The 17,624-nt window shown below is 39.0% G+C and overlaps 1 protein-coding gene and 1 pseudogene across 3 annotated transcripts in view; one reads left to right on the forward strand and one right to left on the reverse strand.

The window, feature by feature from the left end:
- WLS (Wnt ligand secretion mediator) overlaps nucleotides 1-17,624 on the reverse strand; it is a 143,965-nt gene that overhangs the window by 98,870 nt on the left and 27,471 nt on the right. For all 3 annotated transcript variants that reach the window (XM_054574545.1, XM_054574534.1, XM_054574525.1), the window contains exon 2: nucleotides 1,290-1,562. In XM_054574545.1, coding sequence (XP_054430520.1) covers nucleotides 1,290-1,562 — 273 coding nt within the window. The remainder of the gene's footprint in view (nucleotides 1-1,289; nucleotides 1,563-17,624) is intronic.
- Nucleotides 16,210-17,497, forward strand: LOC129069243 (protein FAM118B-like; annotated as a pseudogene).

A 17,624-nucleotide genomic window follows, 5' to 3' on the forward strand; every position in this document is an offset into this window, starting at 1 on the left:
TCAATCAGGGACACAAACTGTTTCAATTTCTAAGAAGAATAAATTAATATGATTGCACAAGATTACTGCTGATACAGGAAAATTACAATAGAAAAAGTGCTTTAATCCATGAGCAGACCCCAGGCAGAGCTGTTTCAACATACTTTTTCCCTCTCACCCCTGATCTTACATCAGTAAAAAATGCTTTCTTCTTTCTCAACCTGGAATTCCCTGTACTATCTCCAGATGCCACAGGTGGATCTCCCTGCCAGAAATCATCCAGTGATCTCCTCTGCACACGATGTGTATGGGCTCCATGCCCTCAGAGTCTTGAATCACAACTGGGTAAGCTAAAAGAATGCCCTGGTTTTGAGGGAAAAATGAGTGTGCATGGGTTGACGTTCCCACTTTGATAAGGATCTTTCTCTAAGGCAATGGCTTTCCTCACAGCCCAGTGGAAAAGGACATTTTGAAACGAGGGGCCTTTCAGAAATCCTCAAGTCACTCTACTGGGGTGAGTTCCTTTGTCGCACCAGAGAGCTGAAGGGACAAATGTGGCAGGCGGATTATTTTGACCTGAGGGCCATAAAGACCCAGCATACTCAAGAAAAAAAAATTTACTGCTCCCTTAACAGCCTAAAAGAATTTAGTTAGTGGGTCTGGCACAGAAAGAGATCTTTACCAGAGATAAATTTTTATTTGAAAGACTTACCTGCTGGCAGGGTAAACTTCTAATTAACAAGTATTTGCTTTCTTATCATCCTGAGAACTATCCTCCTCCTCTTTGAAGCTCTACTCCTCTATCCCATTCCTTAGCTCAGGATGGCATACTAAGCTTCAATTACTCAACTTGCCCTTGAGTCTCATAACTCTGAAGCTCCCATATGTATGAAATTAGTATTTTTTTTCTTTTATGTCTTATGTCATTTTAATCACTAGACCAGCCAAGGGAAAAAGGAACATTTTCTACCCTCCAGAGAGGTAATGAAACTTGATGGTTAGAGCAGGGCTCTAAAGCCAGGCTGCCCATATTTGAATCCACCCTTCAGCTGTCTGACCTTATGCAACCTGCTGGTATCCAAGTTTTCTCACTGTTAAAGGAAATAAAAGACCTACCTCTAGATACTGGTGGGAAGGTGAAATGGGTTAACACAAGTTGAGGGCTCAGAAAAGTGCCTAGTAAGTAGTAAGCCATCAGTAATTGTCTACTATTAACATTACCATTTTACTGTCACTACAGCTGGCTCTGAAAGAACCTAAAGAGAGAAATTCTCCAAGGTAGGAAAGGAAAGAGAAGAGAATGCACTTACTGATTTGGTTGTTCAGCTTGAATGCAATGTCCAGCTGTAGGATAAAGAGCATGAATTGGAACCAAGGACTCATCTCCATGGTGGGGAGAGGAATGTGGACAGAAAACACAATATCATTGGCTTCTATTTCCCTTGGGATTGCTTCCTCGATGTCTCGGATTTTGTCGCACTGGTTGGGTCCCCAAGGCATTAACCATTTTGCCTTGTGATGGTTTTTACGAACATCCACGCATTTCACCGACATATAGGACACTGCTGTTGTAGGACCTGGAGCTGAAAAGAAAATGGTTTTATTTTAGAAAAATAATCCACTAAAATGCTCATTTCTGGCTAACATTCTTTCCACTATTGTCTCCTCGCTTTTTTTGTACTGCCTTGTATAACTTGGGATCAAATATGTGTGAGGCTCCTTCAGTGACCTCTGTAGGCGTCATAAAGCATCCCCAAGGGCCGTCCCATTGTGTCTTCAATCCCTGACATTTATTGAAAGGATATATTTGTAACCTGTTTGGTTCAGTTATCTCCTCACTCCAAAATGAAATGTCACAAAAATCGACGGTGTTTCAGTTCCCACTTGCCTATCAACTTGGAGGGCTCTGGTGCTTCATAGATCTCAGTGTCTGAAATCAAAAGACCTGAGTCTGGAGCCTGGTTAAACAGCTTACCCTCAGTTAATCTTGGGTAAGTAGGTAAATCTCTAATAACTTCAGGGTTCTCATCTGAGAAAAGAGATAATTGGTTTCTAAGATTCAACCAAGATAGCTGGTTTCTAAGATTCTTAATTCTAAAATGTTACAATACTGCTTTTGATTAAGAAAAAGAACTACGTTAATCTCAGGTCCCCACTTAGAGTGATACCTGTCAGAGGATAGGAACTCAAACGATGACTGATACTCCAAAGGTATACTAAAATATAACCCACACATTTCAAAAGAAAGTATCACATTTGAACTACATAACATTAAAAAACACTTTTGAGATTATAAAATGATTACAATTATAATAGAAATTCTACAAAATATAGATATTATAAAGTTTGAGACATTTACCCAAAATCCCACGACAGGGAAGAAACTAGTGTGGGATAATATGAAAATACTGTCTTTTCCATGATGGTATAATTAGACAAAAATTTATACATGAATTACCTTGTATGACCTTAAAAATATATACTAATCTTAACACATATTTTTACAAAATAGTATGATACCATAGATAGTTTTGTAGCTTTTTCTTCCTGTTCACGTGGAGAAGCAGGGTAGCACAATGGTAACTGACATGAGCTCTGGAGCCAGCCTACGTGACGTCAGACCCCGGCTCTCTAATTTCTAGTTGTGTCGTCACTACTCCACACTGGGAAAGTTTGGAGTGAATTACTGAACCTTTTTGTGTATTAGTTTTATCATCTCTTAAATGGCAATAATGATAGCACTCACCTTTCTGAGTCATTGTGTACATTAAACAGGTTAACATGAAATGTACTCAGAACAGTGCTTGAGCACATTAGAAGTATAAAATTAGTATTAACTATTATATTATAAATATTTTCTACATAATTTAAATTTTCAAATCACAGTTACAAAATATTCCAAACTCGATACCTGATACACCAAACTTAATGTACTTACATACCCTATAAATAAGAATCATTCTTTAACATTTTTTATTTGCAATTTATTTAAACTTTTCCATTTGCTGTCTAAATTTGTTTATAGCATATTTTCATATGGAGAAGATCAAAATTTCATATAAAGTCTCTCTTTCAATTTATGTTTTTTTCCATGCTTTTGTCCTTAGAGAGATTTTCTTTATCCCCAAATTCAATAAACAGGTACCTTCAGTAACTTCCAGTTACTTTTAACAAATCATTTTTTAAGTATTTAAAGATGGTCCTTCTGGAATTTGTTTTGATATAAGAGATGAGGCAAGGTTCTAGTTTTTTACTTGTTTAAATATGTAAATTACTCTCTACTAAATAGACTCTCTTATTGATTTATGACATCACCTTTACCTTATGTGTAACAATAGACGGTTCTGGACAATCTGATCTGTTTCCTGTATTGGACTGTCATTTCATGGCCCAATACAACATTGATGGTTTGTATCGGTATCTGGTAGACTAAATCCTCTCTCCTCAGTCCATCTGAAATTTATAACATACGGCTGGGATTTACAGTGAAATTACATTAAGTCCATAAATTAATGTGGACATAAGCATCCTTTCCCAACATTTGGTGTTCCCGTGCAAGAACAGTGATTGCTTCTCCATTAGCTGGAGTTCATTTTTATATCTCTTTGAAAATTTTCATAGTTTTCTTCATGGGTTCAGCTAGTATAATATGTTTTTAAAATCAATTTATAAAACTTCTCTCTGAAAGTTAGTAGTGAAAGGAAAACATTATAAATTATGTTTTATGTGTACAGTTTAAGTATGTTTAATTTTGTAAATATACTTGGTATACCATGCTTTCAGAATTTATATGAGCAGAAATTATCACTTATTTAATAGCAATAGCAACCAGAGAAATAATGTAAAAGGAAGAGGAAAGTCACATGGGAGGCAAAATTGTATATTATTAATATTTTCTCTACTTCTAATGCTCGAATATACATTATTTAGGGAAAAATACATTTTTCTCTAAATACATTTTTTCCCTAAGTAACTACCCTAAATTTTGAGTAGTAGAATGTATGTTTGCAGGAAGTTATGAAAATGCCTAATAAAGTGTACCCAACAACACAGCACTGCTAAACTCTAGCCAACAGTTCTTCAGTGTAGAATCCTGAACGTGTGACGTGAAGTCACCGCTGATCAATGCCAGGGAAGTTTTTCTTTAAAGCTCAGAACTGCCTCACAAAGACAATTTTATACCTAATTCATTTAAAATCAGACATCTGGCTTATTACTGGAAAGATGAAAATCAAACTTTGGTTATCCTGACTCAGCTAAATAGCCCACTGACATTAAAAAGACCAAATGACACATTTAACTGAATCCTTTTTAATGTGGTTGGAGAAGTAAACAGGGAGACGAAAGTCATGAATTCTATTTTTGGCTAGCATGCTCAAACTGACTATTTGAGGCAAAAATAGTTACTACATTTTAAAACTTCTATTCTTCCAAAATGAACCTAACCTTTTTTCATTTTTTTTTCCTTTTGAAAAACAAGTCTCTCCCTCCTCAGACCAAAATGAAAAATGACTAGCTGAGTTCCTCAGCTAAGCTCCGAAACCACATTCCAAACTTAATAACAGAGGAGCCGAACACTTCACGGGCACAAAGGCTGCATTTTTAATGGACACAGTGAACGCCCGCCTTTGTAGGGGCCCGAATTATTTTCATTCTTTCATTAGTCTAGTGTTTCTTGCATAAAGAAAAAATTTCAAAATATTAATATTTTCATAAAGATCATGGCAATGAACTTGGAGAAACTCAAATGCATCTCAAACTATACTATGAGAACCACAAATATTTTCCTTCATGTCAATACACCAGTGCTCTAGACTCAAAAACCTTTACATAACTTAAAAACCTGAAGACAATTCAGTATTTTCAACTTTTCTTGTAGTGCTCAAAAGGCAAAGTATTGTTGGAGAAAGTAAACAGAAATTCTGAGAGTCAAAGATGGACAGTAAATGTTCCCCCGGTACCATATTTACAGCTCAAGACAATTTCCTACTCCAGTTAAAAGTGAATTCCAAGGTGTTCCTTTATGTAGAAAGCCTACAAAAGTAAAGTAAAAAATAAAACTTATAGCTAATGGCTGGTTGCTTATAATAGGTGTTCTCATTCAATTGTAGCCAAAATTATGACTACATGTATCATAAAACTGTCTAAAATCAAAAGGTTTGATTTCCATCATTACATTTTTTAAAAGTGTGAGGGATTTAATCGTAGGGGAACAGATTTAAGTGGAAGAAGTTGAAATTATCTGCAACCTTTGAGGAAGCTACAAGTCAACTGACAGGTATGTGAAATGAAGGCCTTACTTAGAAACCAGTGTCGTTCTAGGGATTAATAGACTTTGTGTATTTAAAAAGGGACTAGATGGATTCAGGTCAACAAACTGAGTCATGTTTGCTCAGGTGAAAGCTAAAAATAGCCACTCCTCAGTATTCCAAGGATAGTAATGCAATATCACCCAGCTGCCTCAGCATACTTTATAAACGTCCCCTCTGTTCATCTGTAGCATTTAGTTTGGGGAGGAAAAAAAAAAAAAGTAGACCAAAAGCTACCTCTACATAAATAATTTAGTGGACAGAGCAATCTGGCCAAAAATGAATATGTCCAGGCAGTGTGGGTGGGTTAACTTTGGGTAGGTTAAGGCAGCATTTAGGGTATGCCCAGAAGCCATACCACCACAAGCTACTTCATTGAAAACTCTGGCCCATTCTGAGTTCAGTTCTCTTTACTATGGCAAGTGTAGGCCATATTATTCTTTCCGTATCTGTATTTCCACACAGGATTTTTGGCCTCCACCTCTCCACTATAGTACAAGAATTATACAATGTTATACTACACAACAGTTAATTTCAAAATGATATGAAATCACTAAGACTTCTACTGCAAGGTTTTGAAAAACTGCACAAACACAACTTGAAGCCTCTCTGAAAATTCAGTGGCCCCTCAATTAAGTACATTAATAAGGCTTACACCACACTCACCAAATATGTCTTGAGGTGCTGTTAGAGGCTGAAATGAACCTAGTCTGACACCAGCCATGTTGAATGTGCAAATAAGGGAAAAACAGACCAAAAAAAAAAAAAAAACCCCAAATAATTACAGGGAAAAGTAATTATAATTGTGATGAATGCTAAATTTATCCTGACATTACCTGAGAAAGGGCAACAGTCAGATATTTGGGAGGTAGAGAAAATGAATTCTCTAGCATGAGACAAAAATTCCATTCATCATTACAATGTAACTGTGAATAAAATGTAAGTGAGCAATGACTAAACCCATACTTCTTTTGGGAGAATATTCATTGACTCCAGCCAGCTTCCTGTTATGACATCTCAAATGGCTGTACAGCTTACAAATTACTATCTAGCCAGCCACTACCGCTATCATGCTCAAAGTTGAGTCAACATCAAATCATTAGCCCCTACTCCCGCCAGACCTGTAATTAAAGAGTTGGAGAGAGATGCAAGAGTTGGTTGCCTCCTAGAAAAGTTAAAATTAAAACAACATGTTGTCATGACACATGGTCTCCATTTATGCCAACACAGACTATTTATTTCTTTGCTTTATTTGAGTGAAAAAAATTCTTTTAGCGATTATCTAGGAATATTATTATTATGCAAGCACAGTGTTAACTAAAGATAGAGACAATGACAGTCCCAGACCCCAACTTGCTCACAGTCTAGCGTGGGAGGCTCAGAAGTTGGCAGAGATGTACATCCTGATTGAAATGTGCTCTTACCGAGGTTTGTACAGGATGCATCCATTGGAAAGAGGGTTGGGGTGGGAGTAAGAGGGCTGCTTGCAGAAGGCTTGGACTTAGCCTTGAACTAGAATAAGCAGGTGTTTTTTTTTAGCCGGGGGGAAAGGGCAACAGCCAAATGAGGAAGGTTCTGAAGATCATATGCTGGGTCATAAGACATCTAGAAAATCACGGAATGTTCTAGAGATGTCTATGTTGGAGTATTAAAAATTTTCCAAGGTTATTTAACAGATGAACATGCAGCACCACCCCTAATTTTGTTTCAGCTCTTTACTTTCTCTAACCAATGGTATCGTTCTACTAGGGGGCCTTAGCTTCTGCTCCCAACAGTCTCTATTCCTGCCTATAGGGCAACATAAAGAAGAAATAATAAAGAGTTCTCCCAAAAACAAAAAATTTTTATTAGGAGGACCATTCCCTCTAAGACAGCTATCTCTGTCCTATAAGTTCCGCAAGGCTAGATGTGAGCTCGGCTGGAAGACAGAGAAGCAAGAGAGTGTGGTGGGAAGGGAATGGAGAGGCCCCACCTCTTATTCTGGCAAGCGGGCCTCCAAAGAGCCTTTGAAGACTAGATCATCAGATAATAGCCTTCACCTAAATAACAAGAAGAATGTCTGCCTTGCAACAAAAATGATATATAAAGATTAATCTGCCCTGGGCTGCAAGAGGGCAGGAATAAAGAGAACAGACCAGTTAAAAGGGTAATGCATGTTAATAAGCATCAATAACTATCCTGACAATTGCTAGCGATACTTTTTGTTACTGACTCCAGAAGGAGGGTGATTTAACTCTTAAATTCCAGTCTCAGTTAAAAAGCTGCTATCATAATCTCCGGACCTGTAAAAAACATAAATCCTTAATTTATTAATCTATTTTTAATAATTTATTTATTCTCTGCTTTGTTCCCTAAATGATTTGGGATTACTAGAAAGTGAACATTAAACTTTGTTTTTAAAAAGAATTGAGGCTGATTTTAAAAGACAGACAATGTTTGGGGGCTAAGAATCACTTGGCCTACATGTGTAGCTACAAAAGGAGAGACCAAAAGCAATAGTTGGATAACATAAGCCCACACAACTTCCACCTGAATGATAAAACTAAGTGACTCGGTATTCATTTCACTTTGTAATGTAGGGAAAACTTCTATTGCCTGGCTATGGATGGTATGTATATAGGATTATATACAGTAATTCTATCTCATCTACAGCGCAAGACCCCCAGTGGATGCCTGAAACTGTGGGTAGTACCAAACACTACAATACTGCTTCTTCCTGTACATACATTCTTTTTCACTTAAAGGAAGCAATTTAAAGCTTCTCTTTGACATACCCAAATTGCCAGCATTGCCGCTCTTGTGCTTTGGGGCCACTAATTAAGTAGAATAAGGATTACCTGAGCACAAGCCCTGTGTGACTGAGACCATCCACCTGACCACTGAGACTAGCTATGAAGTGACTACAACCCAGGGGGCGCACACAGTGTGGAAACGCGGGACAGACATGATTCACGTCCCAGGCAGGATGGAGCGGGACCGTATGAGATATCATCACGCTACTCAGAACAGTGCTCAGTTTAAAACTTATGGATTGTTTATTTATGGTTGACTGCAGGTGACTAAAACCATGGTTAAGGGGGATTACTGTGCTCACTTCGGTTCTAAACTTCACCTATCTGAGTATCTAATGCTTGCCTCAACTTATATGAAATGTATTGGGCATTCAGGCCCTTGGATAACTCCTGGCTTTGCTTAGTATTTTTTGATGTGCCTCACGGAGGGGCAGGAGGACAAGAGGCACGAGGAACATTGGTGGCAGAAACCAAGGAGACCAGTTGAATTCCTGTTATTTATACTAGAATTTTTATTCCAAGGCTCCCCTCCTGCCACCAAGTCCTCATTTAACAAAAAAGAATCTTCAGCTAAATTTAGAAATTAGTTTTTAAATGTGTTATATTGAGTTCCCTCAGAGATTCTGCCTGTCTTTATCGAGCCCAAAGATCTACTTTAATTCTAGTTAAAAAGAAATATGTGGGATACACTGTACAACTGATGTAGCCAGATGATATTATCTGGTTGAGTCGTGAGGTTTTACACAACTAGCAATTCCTTCAGCCAATTCTGTTTACCCTTCCCTCCAGGTCGGCTTCTAAAATGATTTCTTAGTACCTGCCACAGCATGTGTCTAAGTTTTAGGATATCTCACTATAACAACCGCTTCAAAAACTTTCAGCTAAAGAAAGTGTAAATACTTGTGTTAAATGGACTTAGTGCTTTAGAATTAATTGATTCACTCTGTTCATTTCTTTACTGAAATTGTTCTAAAGTTATAATGATCAGACAGACTACCTCCACCTCTGACTTTGAAGATAAAATTCTATATTTCAACCATACCAATTAAATCTTACTAGATTACTAAGTGAAATATTATTTCACAATTCAATCTTAATTACTGGAGAACGGAAGGTGGGTCTGCAGGGCCAAGAACTGGAGAAGTAGTTTTCAGAATCATCCTAGCTATACCCTAGTGTGTGTAATGGGGCGCACTAAGTGAAATGTAATTCATTCTTGCCAGCAATTTTCAGTAAGTAGTTAATTATGCTAACATCTGTTCTAGGAAAGCTAAATTTTTAAACACAGCAGACATTCCTCTACACTAAACTACTACCACTAAAACACAAACTCACACATACCATGTAGCAGAGTTGAACGCAAAATAATTTGTACTGTACACACAAAAGTCAAGCGCTTGTTTAAAAATAGTTCCCTGCAACATAAACTTATGAATAAATGACATAGACATTTTGACAGCAAAGTTTCAGAAATTGTAGCAAACACTTGTATAATTCATTCTGACTTTAAAAACATTGAAAAATGTTGTATGTTTACATCTAAGGCTGATCAGGATTTTAAATGCTTGGCCTGCAACCTCAATTGTTTTGCAGCCAAAGATGTAACAGCTTTGAAGAATAGAAGAACTACTCTATATTTGTCAGAATCTGCACGGCCAACAACCAGCACCACTTGGCTTCCATTACTTGCCTGGCTAGGATCCCGTGGAATTGAGGAGCATTGGAACCAATAGGGAAAAAAATTAGAGTGCTTTGGGATGCTGAGCCAAACTCTTACATAGTATTTGAACTGCCGTGGTAAATATAAAATTATTTTAAGCTCAAAAGATTGGTGCCAGTTTTTTTCCTCTTTTTGAAAAAATAATAAAATGCACATAAAGGGCCCTGCCAGAGACTTAGCACACAAAACCTGCCAACCATTAGACGTGCTAATTGGGGGAGAAATACTGAATTCTGAATTCAGATTTAAAAATGGACCCTCGCCTCTGGTATGCAGTACAAAGGGGGGCTACATTACGAAGTTTGACAGAAGTACACCAAATCACTCATTCTAACCTCCATCCCTGAAAAATACCTGCAATTACTGTTCCTCCAGCACTCCAGAAATAATCAAAGCAGTAAAAAATACACATGAAGTAAATGCAAAATATCTCCACAGAAAAACCGAATGGCTCATCTGTGATGCTACTGCTCATTGCTCAGCAAACCAGTCATCGGGGCTGAATTTTTGACTTTCTGCCAGGGCTTCAAAATCAGCCACCTTTCAGCCAAAAGGCTGTGGAATGCAGCCAAGACCACCTATGGAAAGTGAGTTACAGCACCTTATAATTTACTACCTTGGCTATGATCTTTCATAAAGCCAGCATGGAGGGCGAACCGGCTCTTGTGAGGGAAATCTGAGCCCTTCTGGAGGCCCCCAAAGTTGCCCTGGCAAAGCTGCCGGGGTAGTGGTGACAGAAAGGTGGACAGCTGGCTCTATTTTGTGAGCACGCTTGACACACTTTTGTGTTAAAATTTTAGGGTTAAGAAAAACTTTTTCTAGAACAGCAGCTTTGTTTTGAAATACTTGTTCTACTCTATAAATTTCATGCATGTATTTATAATTTATTATCAGACATTTTTTTATTTATAAATTACAGATATCTACTTTTATCAATATTATTAATGTTAATAATAAACACATATACTATGTCACATACAGTTTACAAAGCAGTTTCATGCCCTGGTACCATCTAGTCGTCACAGTGAACAGGTGTAGTCAATACAATGCCTCTCCATGGCACATGCAGATGGGTGGTTTTTGCCCCCAGTAACTGTAGATCTAGGACCAGAACCCCAGCCTGACTTGATATCCAGTGCTCTTTCCAATACATTGCAATGCCCCTCAATTGCTCCTTTCTTCATTAGATCTCTCCAATTACCTGAGAGGTAATGAATGGAGCAAAAGGATGGATGAGGAAGACTGAAGTGTGCCATGAGGAACTTGCTGAAGCTCCACAGACAAGGCCCTCCCCAGCACTGGGCTGGAATCCGCACAAAGGGAATGGGCAGGAGAGCTTCTCTGCAAGATTCAGTCAGCAACTGGATACCTCCACAGAGGTCCAGAAAGGGAAGGTGGAATAACAGGCTCTCAAAAATGTACTGAAATTAGTTGAAATTAATGGCTACTGTCCCATGACTTACTGGGGTTAGGGTTATAACTTTGAATTCCAGGCTGGCAGTCTGGGATGTTAGCCTAGAGCCTAACTGACTCAGAAACACATGGTAGACCTGCTCCAGAACAGGCTGTGCCCAATCTTGTGGGCAAAATAAGGGCCAAGATTACAAGTAAGAGGTGTGAGAATGTCAGAACAACCTAAGGAAGAATTCACTGAAAAATCGGATAGGTGAGTTACAGCATAATTTGACTTGGGAAAGGATGAGATCTCCATTTATGGAAACATTCAGGAAGTAACCAAATAAGAGTCTGAACTAAGTAAGTTTTTCTCAGTGATATAGAAATGATAAAGTTTCCTATTTACACACGTGGGATACTAGGGAATGGAGCCCATAAGGCCTAAAAAGAACTTTATGCAGTTTATTGATTAATTTTTCTCCATATTCTCACCCATTTCAGAAAAACAATAAAAGGAACAAAAGTACAGGGCATTCTGAAGGGCCAAAAATTTAGTGTTAATGCAAGCTGAGACCAGGTTCAAGTGAGGTCCATTAAGAACTTTATCTGGAATTTCACAAATGCCAGGGCAGAGCCCCTTCCTTCACTTTCCAAAGGGAAGACAAGACCCTTATAATTTCAAATTCTCTAGAATTGGAGGTAGAGGTCATTTGGAGTAGAGGCTAAGCTGCAGTTTCAACAGTCATATCCTTAGAATTACTGTGTTTTTTTTTTGAACACTGAAGTAAAATTAAGATCATTACGTAATTGTTAAGTAGTTTAATATTTTCATCAGTTCTGGATTCTACCTCAAGTGCCACTTCCTTCATTCACTTTGTTAAATGCCTATAAGTGTGCCAGCATCTAAGGCCTTCGCCAGTTTACCCTTGAGTAACAAATTATCCTTACTTCCTCTAATGCCAATACCGCCTGGTCCATGCTTTTATTATAGCATTCTATTTATTTCACAAACATAGCTTCTGAAGCCTACAAAATTATAAGTTTCTTAGAGGAGAGACCATGTTCTATTCCTCATTTTGGCACAAAACCTAGACATCTGAACAGACAGATCCTCTAAACCTGAACAGAACTATTTCTATTAAAGGATCTTTTTGTCATAATAAACACATTAATGTTCAGTTATGCTTGATATACTTGTTAGGAAATTAACTTATATCAAACACTAATGATCGAACACTGACTTTTATCAAACACTGTTATTAGGCACCACAGAAAAATGCCATAGTGAATTTGATCCAGGGCCTGCCTATATCAGGGTAAAATTAAGACTAAGACTGGCACTCAGAGAGTTTGGGAGAAACCACGACACCTGCCGTAAGCCCATCCTCCCAGTGTTACATGTGCCCAAGTTGAGGCTCATTTCCCTTTGATAGTTCTTGCAGGTCTGGGTAAACCTATATATAAAATGAATACTGAATTTTGAGGATCACAATGAACTTCTCCTAAACTAGAACACTACCATCCCAATCCACAGGGGGAGGAAAAAGTAAATTTACACATCAAAAGAATGTGTATGAGACAGACAACAGGCAAGGAAAAACATGGTAATTTCTGAAAAATTTCTCCCAAAGGGTTTATAGCTAATATTAAAATGTGGGAGTAAGTTTCGATAGTTACCTTTTAGCCTATTTCCTGGAAATTAAGGTTCTCAAAGGTAGCATTTCACAATTATTTATCTTATTCCAGCACTGCCCTGAGGGGATCAAGGCCTGAATGATAGAAATAAAATGAGATAATATGTTTATCTCTTAGCCTTACATGTATATAATTAGTGGCTGCATATTTGAAAACTTTATGACAGAATCTATACTCTCTACATGCAGAAGGAAAAATGTGGCCATTTCATTAATATCTTAAAACAAGTCCTACCAGAGAAAAAAGCAAACACCCCCTTCTAAAGGCATCTAATCCTACTTTTGAAATTAAAATCTGTAAGACAGGCTCAGAGAGAAACCTGGGCAAAGGAACGTCTGGCTGCATGTATGAGCATGTTCTATTTACCCAGCAGTTCTAAATGAGTTTTTCTCTCTGGCCCAATAAATCACACATGAAATTTCTGTAAGAAAAGCAAGGGAAGACTTCTGGTATTAAAGGAACTGTGGAGCATAGAATGGGGATCAAAAGTCGTGAGATAATACATGGAGCTTCTGAAGGATGACAGGTAGGGGCAATTGTGACTGGGGGAAAAGCGATTTAGGAGGAATCTGCAGACCATGTTGATTCATGTGGAAAGTGAGAAAGAGAAATCAAGAATGTCCCCAAGTTTCCGGCACTGGCAGCTGAGGGATAGTGATGTCATTTTGCTAGGAGAGGAATCAAAGAAAAACGAGTGATAGGACATCAGTTAGAATATGCAGAAGCTGGAAGTATGTGGCTCGTTAAAAGAACATGTATGGCCTTACCTGATGTGGCTCAGTGGACTGAGCCCTGGCCTGCAAACCAAAGGGTCGCCAGTTCGATTCCCACTGTAGGCACATGCCTGGGTTGCAGGCCAGGTCCCCAGCAGGGGGCTCACGAGATGCAACCCCACACTTGATGTTTCCCTCTCTTTCTCCCTCCCTTCCCCTTTCTAAAAAAAATAAATAAACTCTTTTTTTTTTTTTTTAAGAACATGTATGAATGACCCATGGACATGGACAAGGGTGTGGGGATAGACTGGGAGCGGGTGGAGGGGTGGGATGGAGGAGAGCAAAGGGGAAAAACTTGGGACAACTGTAAGAGAATAAACAAGAACAGAAAAAAAAAGAGCTCAGTTTGCATTGAGGGGAGTAGGCTAAGTAAGTCCCAAGTCGCAAGTTCTAAAGGAGCAATTCTGAGATCAAAATATCCAAGGGTCCTACGTTAACCTGCCCAGTTGAAGACAATGAGCTGCCCACATCTGTGTGAATAAAGGTGCTCCTGTTGGTTGGCACGGGGTGAGTGCTGAAAGTGCAGAGGACACCTGCGCGCTGGGTGTGGGCTGAAAGACAGCCCTGAGGGCTGCATCCTATGAGCATTCTTGCAGGGGTGTCCCACTCACAACCTGCAGGCCGCAGGCAGCCCAGGACGGCTATGAATGTGGCCCAACACAAAACTGTAAATTTACTTAAAACATTACAAGATTGTTTTTGTGGTTATGTGTTGCAATGTATTTAATATGTAGCCCAAGACAATTCTTCTTCCAGTGTGGCCCAGAGATGCCAAAAGTTTGGACACCCCTGAAGAGTTTCAATTCTAGGCCACAAATCAGTCTGCTATTCCTGAACTACTATAAACTTGAGAAGAACCTTGGTGGAATGAATTGTCTCAGGAATCAGGCCTGCTCAATTCTAATACTGTACATGCCACCAACGACGCATGTTATTTCACCTGGCCCGAGTTCTTCCAACTGTAAAGGTAGTATTTTAACTGTTAGACATGTCTAACTTAGAAATTGACTCTACAGGGAAGTTATATACTCTACGTTATGGTGAAAATCATCCTTTTAAGATTAAAAAATATCTTTTTAAATTAGGGTCAATGTGTATGCCAAGAATAGAGGCTGCCAAGACTTGTTCATCTAGGCTCCTTCTCCCTTCATTTTCCTTGTATGTTCATGTCTGTCAGAGGAAAAGACCTTAATCATCCTACTCTCCTGTGTAGTGCTTTTAGGAGTCAGAATAGGCTCTGGGTGTTTTCTATATTCCACCAACAGGTGAGACCAACAAACTGTTCCAAAAGGCAAGGGCAAACAACAGCCAACTGTAAAACTTCATACTGATGTATTCAGCATGATGAAATATACCTCCATAATATGCACAATGGGAAAGTTGAGTCTAATCCAATCACAAAGAAAATGTTTAGGAATTAAAAAACCCCAAAACACTCCAGTCCAGCTTCCAAGCAATAGCCCATTCACTCACAGTATAATGCAACACAAAGACATTCCAATACAATGAAATAATGTGGAGTATGTCCAAACTCCATTTTTCAGGATGATAGAAATAAGCTCAACAGTGCTGCCTATTACTATTCAGAAGAAATGGAAGTTGTGTCATACACTGCCCTAAAAAAAAAAAAAATCATTGATGAAATTGGTTAATCAATTCATGACACTCGTCGATTCATAACATTGATTCATATTTTCATTTAAACTGCCTAGTTCTTAATATATTTTGAATTTTAACCAGATTACCCTCTACAAAAGAAATATTGCATAAGGGAAAACAATTGCAGTGCAGCTTTCACAAGGTTCTTGATGTGGCTGTAGACATTTACAAAAACAGAATAAGAAAAATTACTAGCAAGGGCTCTAGACCCAGAAATACTTGGGTCAAGTCCCAGCTCTGTTACTTACTAGCAGGTTAGTTAGGCAACTTACATAGCCTTATGAAATGCCAGTTTCTTCTTTGTAAGATTTTACTAAGCGTACTCATCTCACGGGTCGGTTGTAAAGATAAAGTAATTAACAGAAAGAACTTATTACATCACTTCGCACATAGTGAGGCCTTAATAAATGTTACATATTGATAATAATGCTGCCAGTAAATGCAGAATAGTCTGGAGGGAGACGGTGAGTTTGCCCCTGCTCTCTATCCCCTCTTCTTTCCCCTAAGGATGTGTTAATACCAAGGTACTAGGGGGTCTGGATCTTGCCTCATTAAAAACAGGGGTTCTCCTTGTCTTTCAATGAACATCCCCAACAATCAGGGATGATTCTCTAACAATTTTTAAACACTTTATTTATTTATGTCTAGAGAGTGGAATGGAGACAGAAAGAGAGGGAGAGAAACATCAATGTGTGGTTGCCTTTTACACGTCCCCAACTGGCGACTTGGTCCATAACCCAGGCATGTGCCCTGATGGGAAACTGAACAGGCAACCCTTTGGTTCGCAGGCCAGCGCTCAATCCACTGAGCCACACCAGCCAGGGCTCCAAAAATTTTGACTTGAGAGTTAGAGCAGTGGTGGCATTTGGAGCAGACATGGGAAATCGATGGCTCCAGGGAGCAGGGCATCTGATACACAAAACATTTTTGGATTCTTCAATGATGGCAACCCCCGCCCCCACCCACCACCAAAAAAACTCAGAATGTTATTTCTAAGATTAACAAGTAATAAGCCTGAGGAACTTGTGCTGGTGATTGGAACAGTCATTACTGCTGCAGTTGCACCTCAGGTTCTAGCCTTGAGATCCTAGGAAGGATTAATTAATTCAGGCCTTACTGAGGCTGCCACTGATTTCATATTTCTAGAGGTTGAGGACAGCAAGACATTTCAGAAATGTCTCATGAAGATCTGAATCTTGCTCATGTTGGCCTGGAGCTTATTCAGAAATGCTCCACTTGTTTTACTAACGTCTCAGGGGTGTCCAACCCACAGCCCTTGGCCCGCGGGCCACATGTGGCCCAGGATGGCTACGAAAGCAGCCCAACACAAAATCATAAATTTACTTAGAACATTATGAGATTTTTTTGTGTGTGTGATTACATGTCTCAATGTCATGTAATCACAAAATTACAATGGCCCAAGACAACTCTTCTTCTTTCCATGCGGCCCAGAGATTCCAAAAGTTTAGACATTCCTGGATGTATTTCAAGGACTGTTTATGCACAGTATTTGATGGCTTGCAGTCAAAGATCAAATACTCTGGAAAAAGCTACTTCAGTCAGTTCCCTATCTGATGGAAAATTGAGCCCTACTATTAATTAAAAATTCTGACAATCTCCTGCAACTGTATGCAGCAGATTAGGAAAAACAACCTGAATCCCTTGACCTTAATGATTAAAAAAAGAAAAAGTCCTAGAGTGGATTTAAGAGAAGCAGAAGCTTAGCATGTTGCACACCCATGGAGTCTGCACCAACCCTAGGGGCACTGTCCTTCATCCAGCTGCGTACTGGAATGTGCTCAGGAACGCTCAAGTTAGGGAGAGATTCAGAAACTCTATGAAAACAAGCTGTTTCTCTTCCAGGGCTGTGGCTGGAATATGCTTCATACCACTTTCCAAGCTTCTTTTCCAGAGGCTGTCAAGCATATACCTGACACACATTTCATTCTGGCTCAGGCAAAAGATGAAGCTGAGTTCAAGAAACATCAAGAAGACACAGGGTACAAAGAGATTTTAGTTGTCCCTTATGGAGATGAATATGCAGGTCTTGCAGAATAGTTAAAGCGATGGACCTGTGAGATGCCTGGGAGGGGTAGATTAGCAGGGAGGGTGAGAGGAGGTCAGCTATCTGGTTCCTCTGCAGCGCACAGTGAAATAAGAGACTGCAGTACATGAGAGCGCTACAGGAGTCACCAGCATCAGACCAAGCTGTAAGGTCCTACCAGGGACAGCATTTACTTTGTGCCACCAGCCAGTTCTTGGTCTTTTTTGGTTTTATTTTTTCAGCTCTTGATCTTACGCA

The sequence above is a fragment of the Pteronotus mesoamericanus genome, unplaced genomic scaffold (assembly GCF_021234165.1).
Source record: "Pteronotus mesoamericanus isolate MK-2021 breed Mesoamerican mustached bat unplaced genomic scaffold, CSHL_Meso_final contig_105, whole genome shotgun sequence".
In the NCBI taxonomy this organism is placed as follows: domain Eukaryota; kingdom Metazoa; phylum Chordata; class Mammalia; order Chiroptera; family Mormoopidae; genus Pteronotus; species Pteronotus mesoamericanus.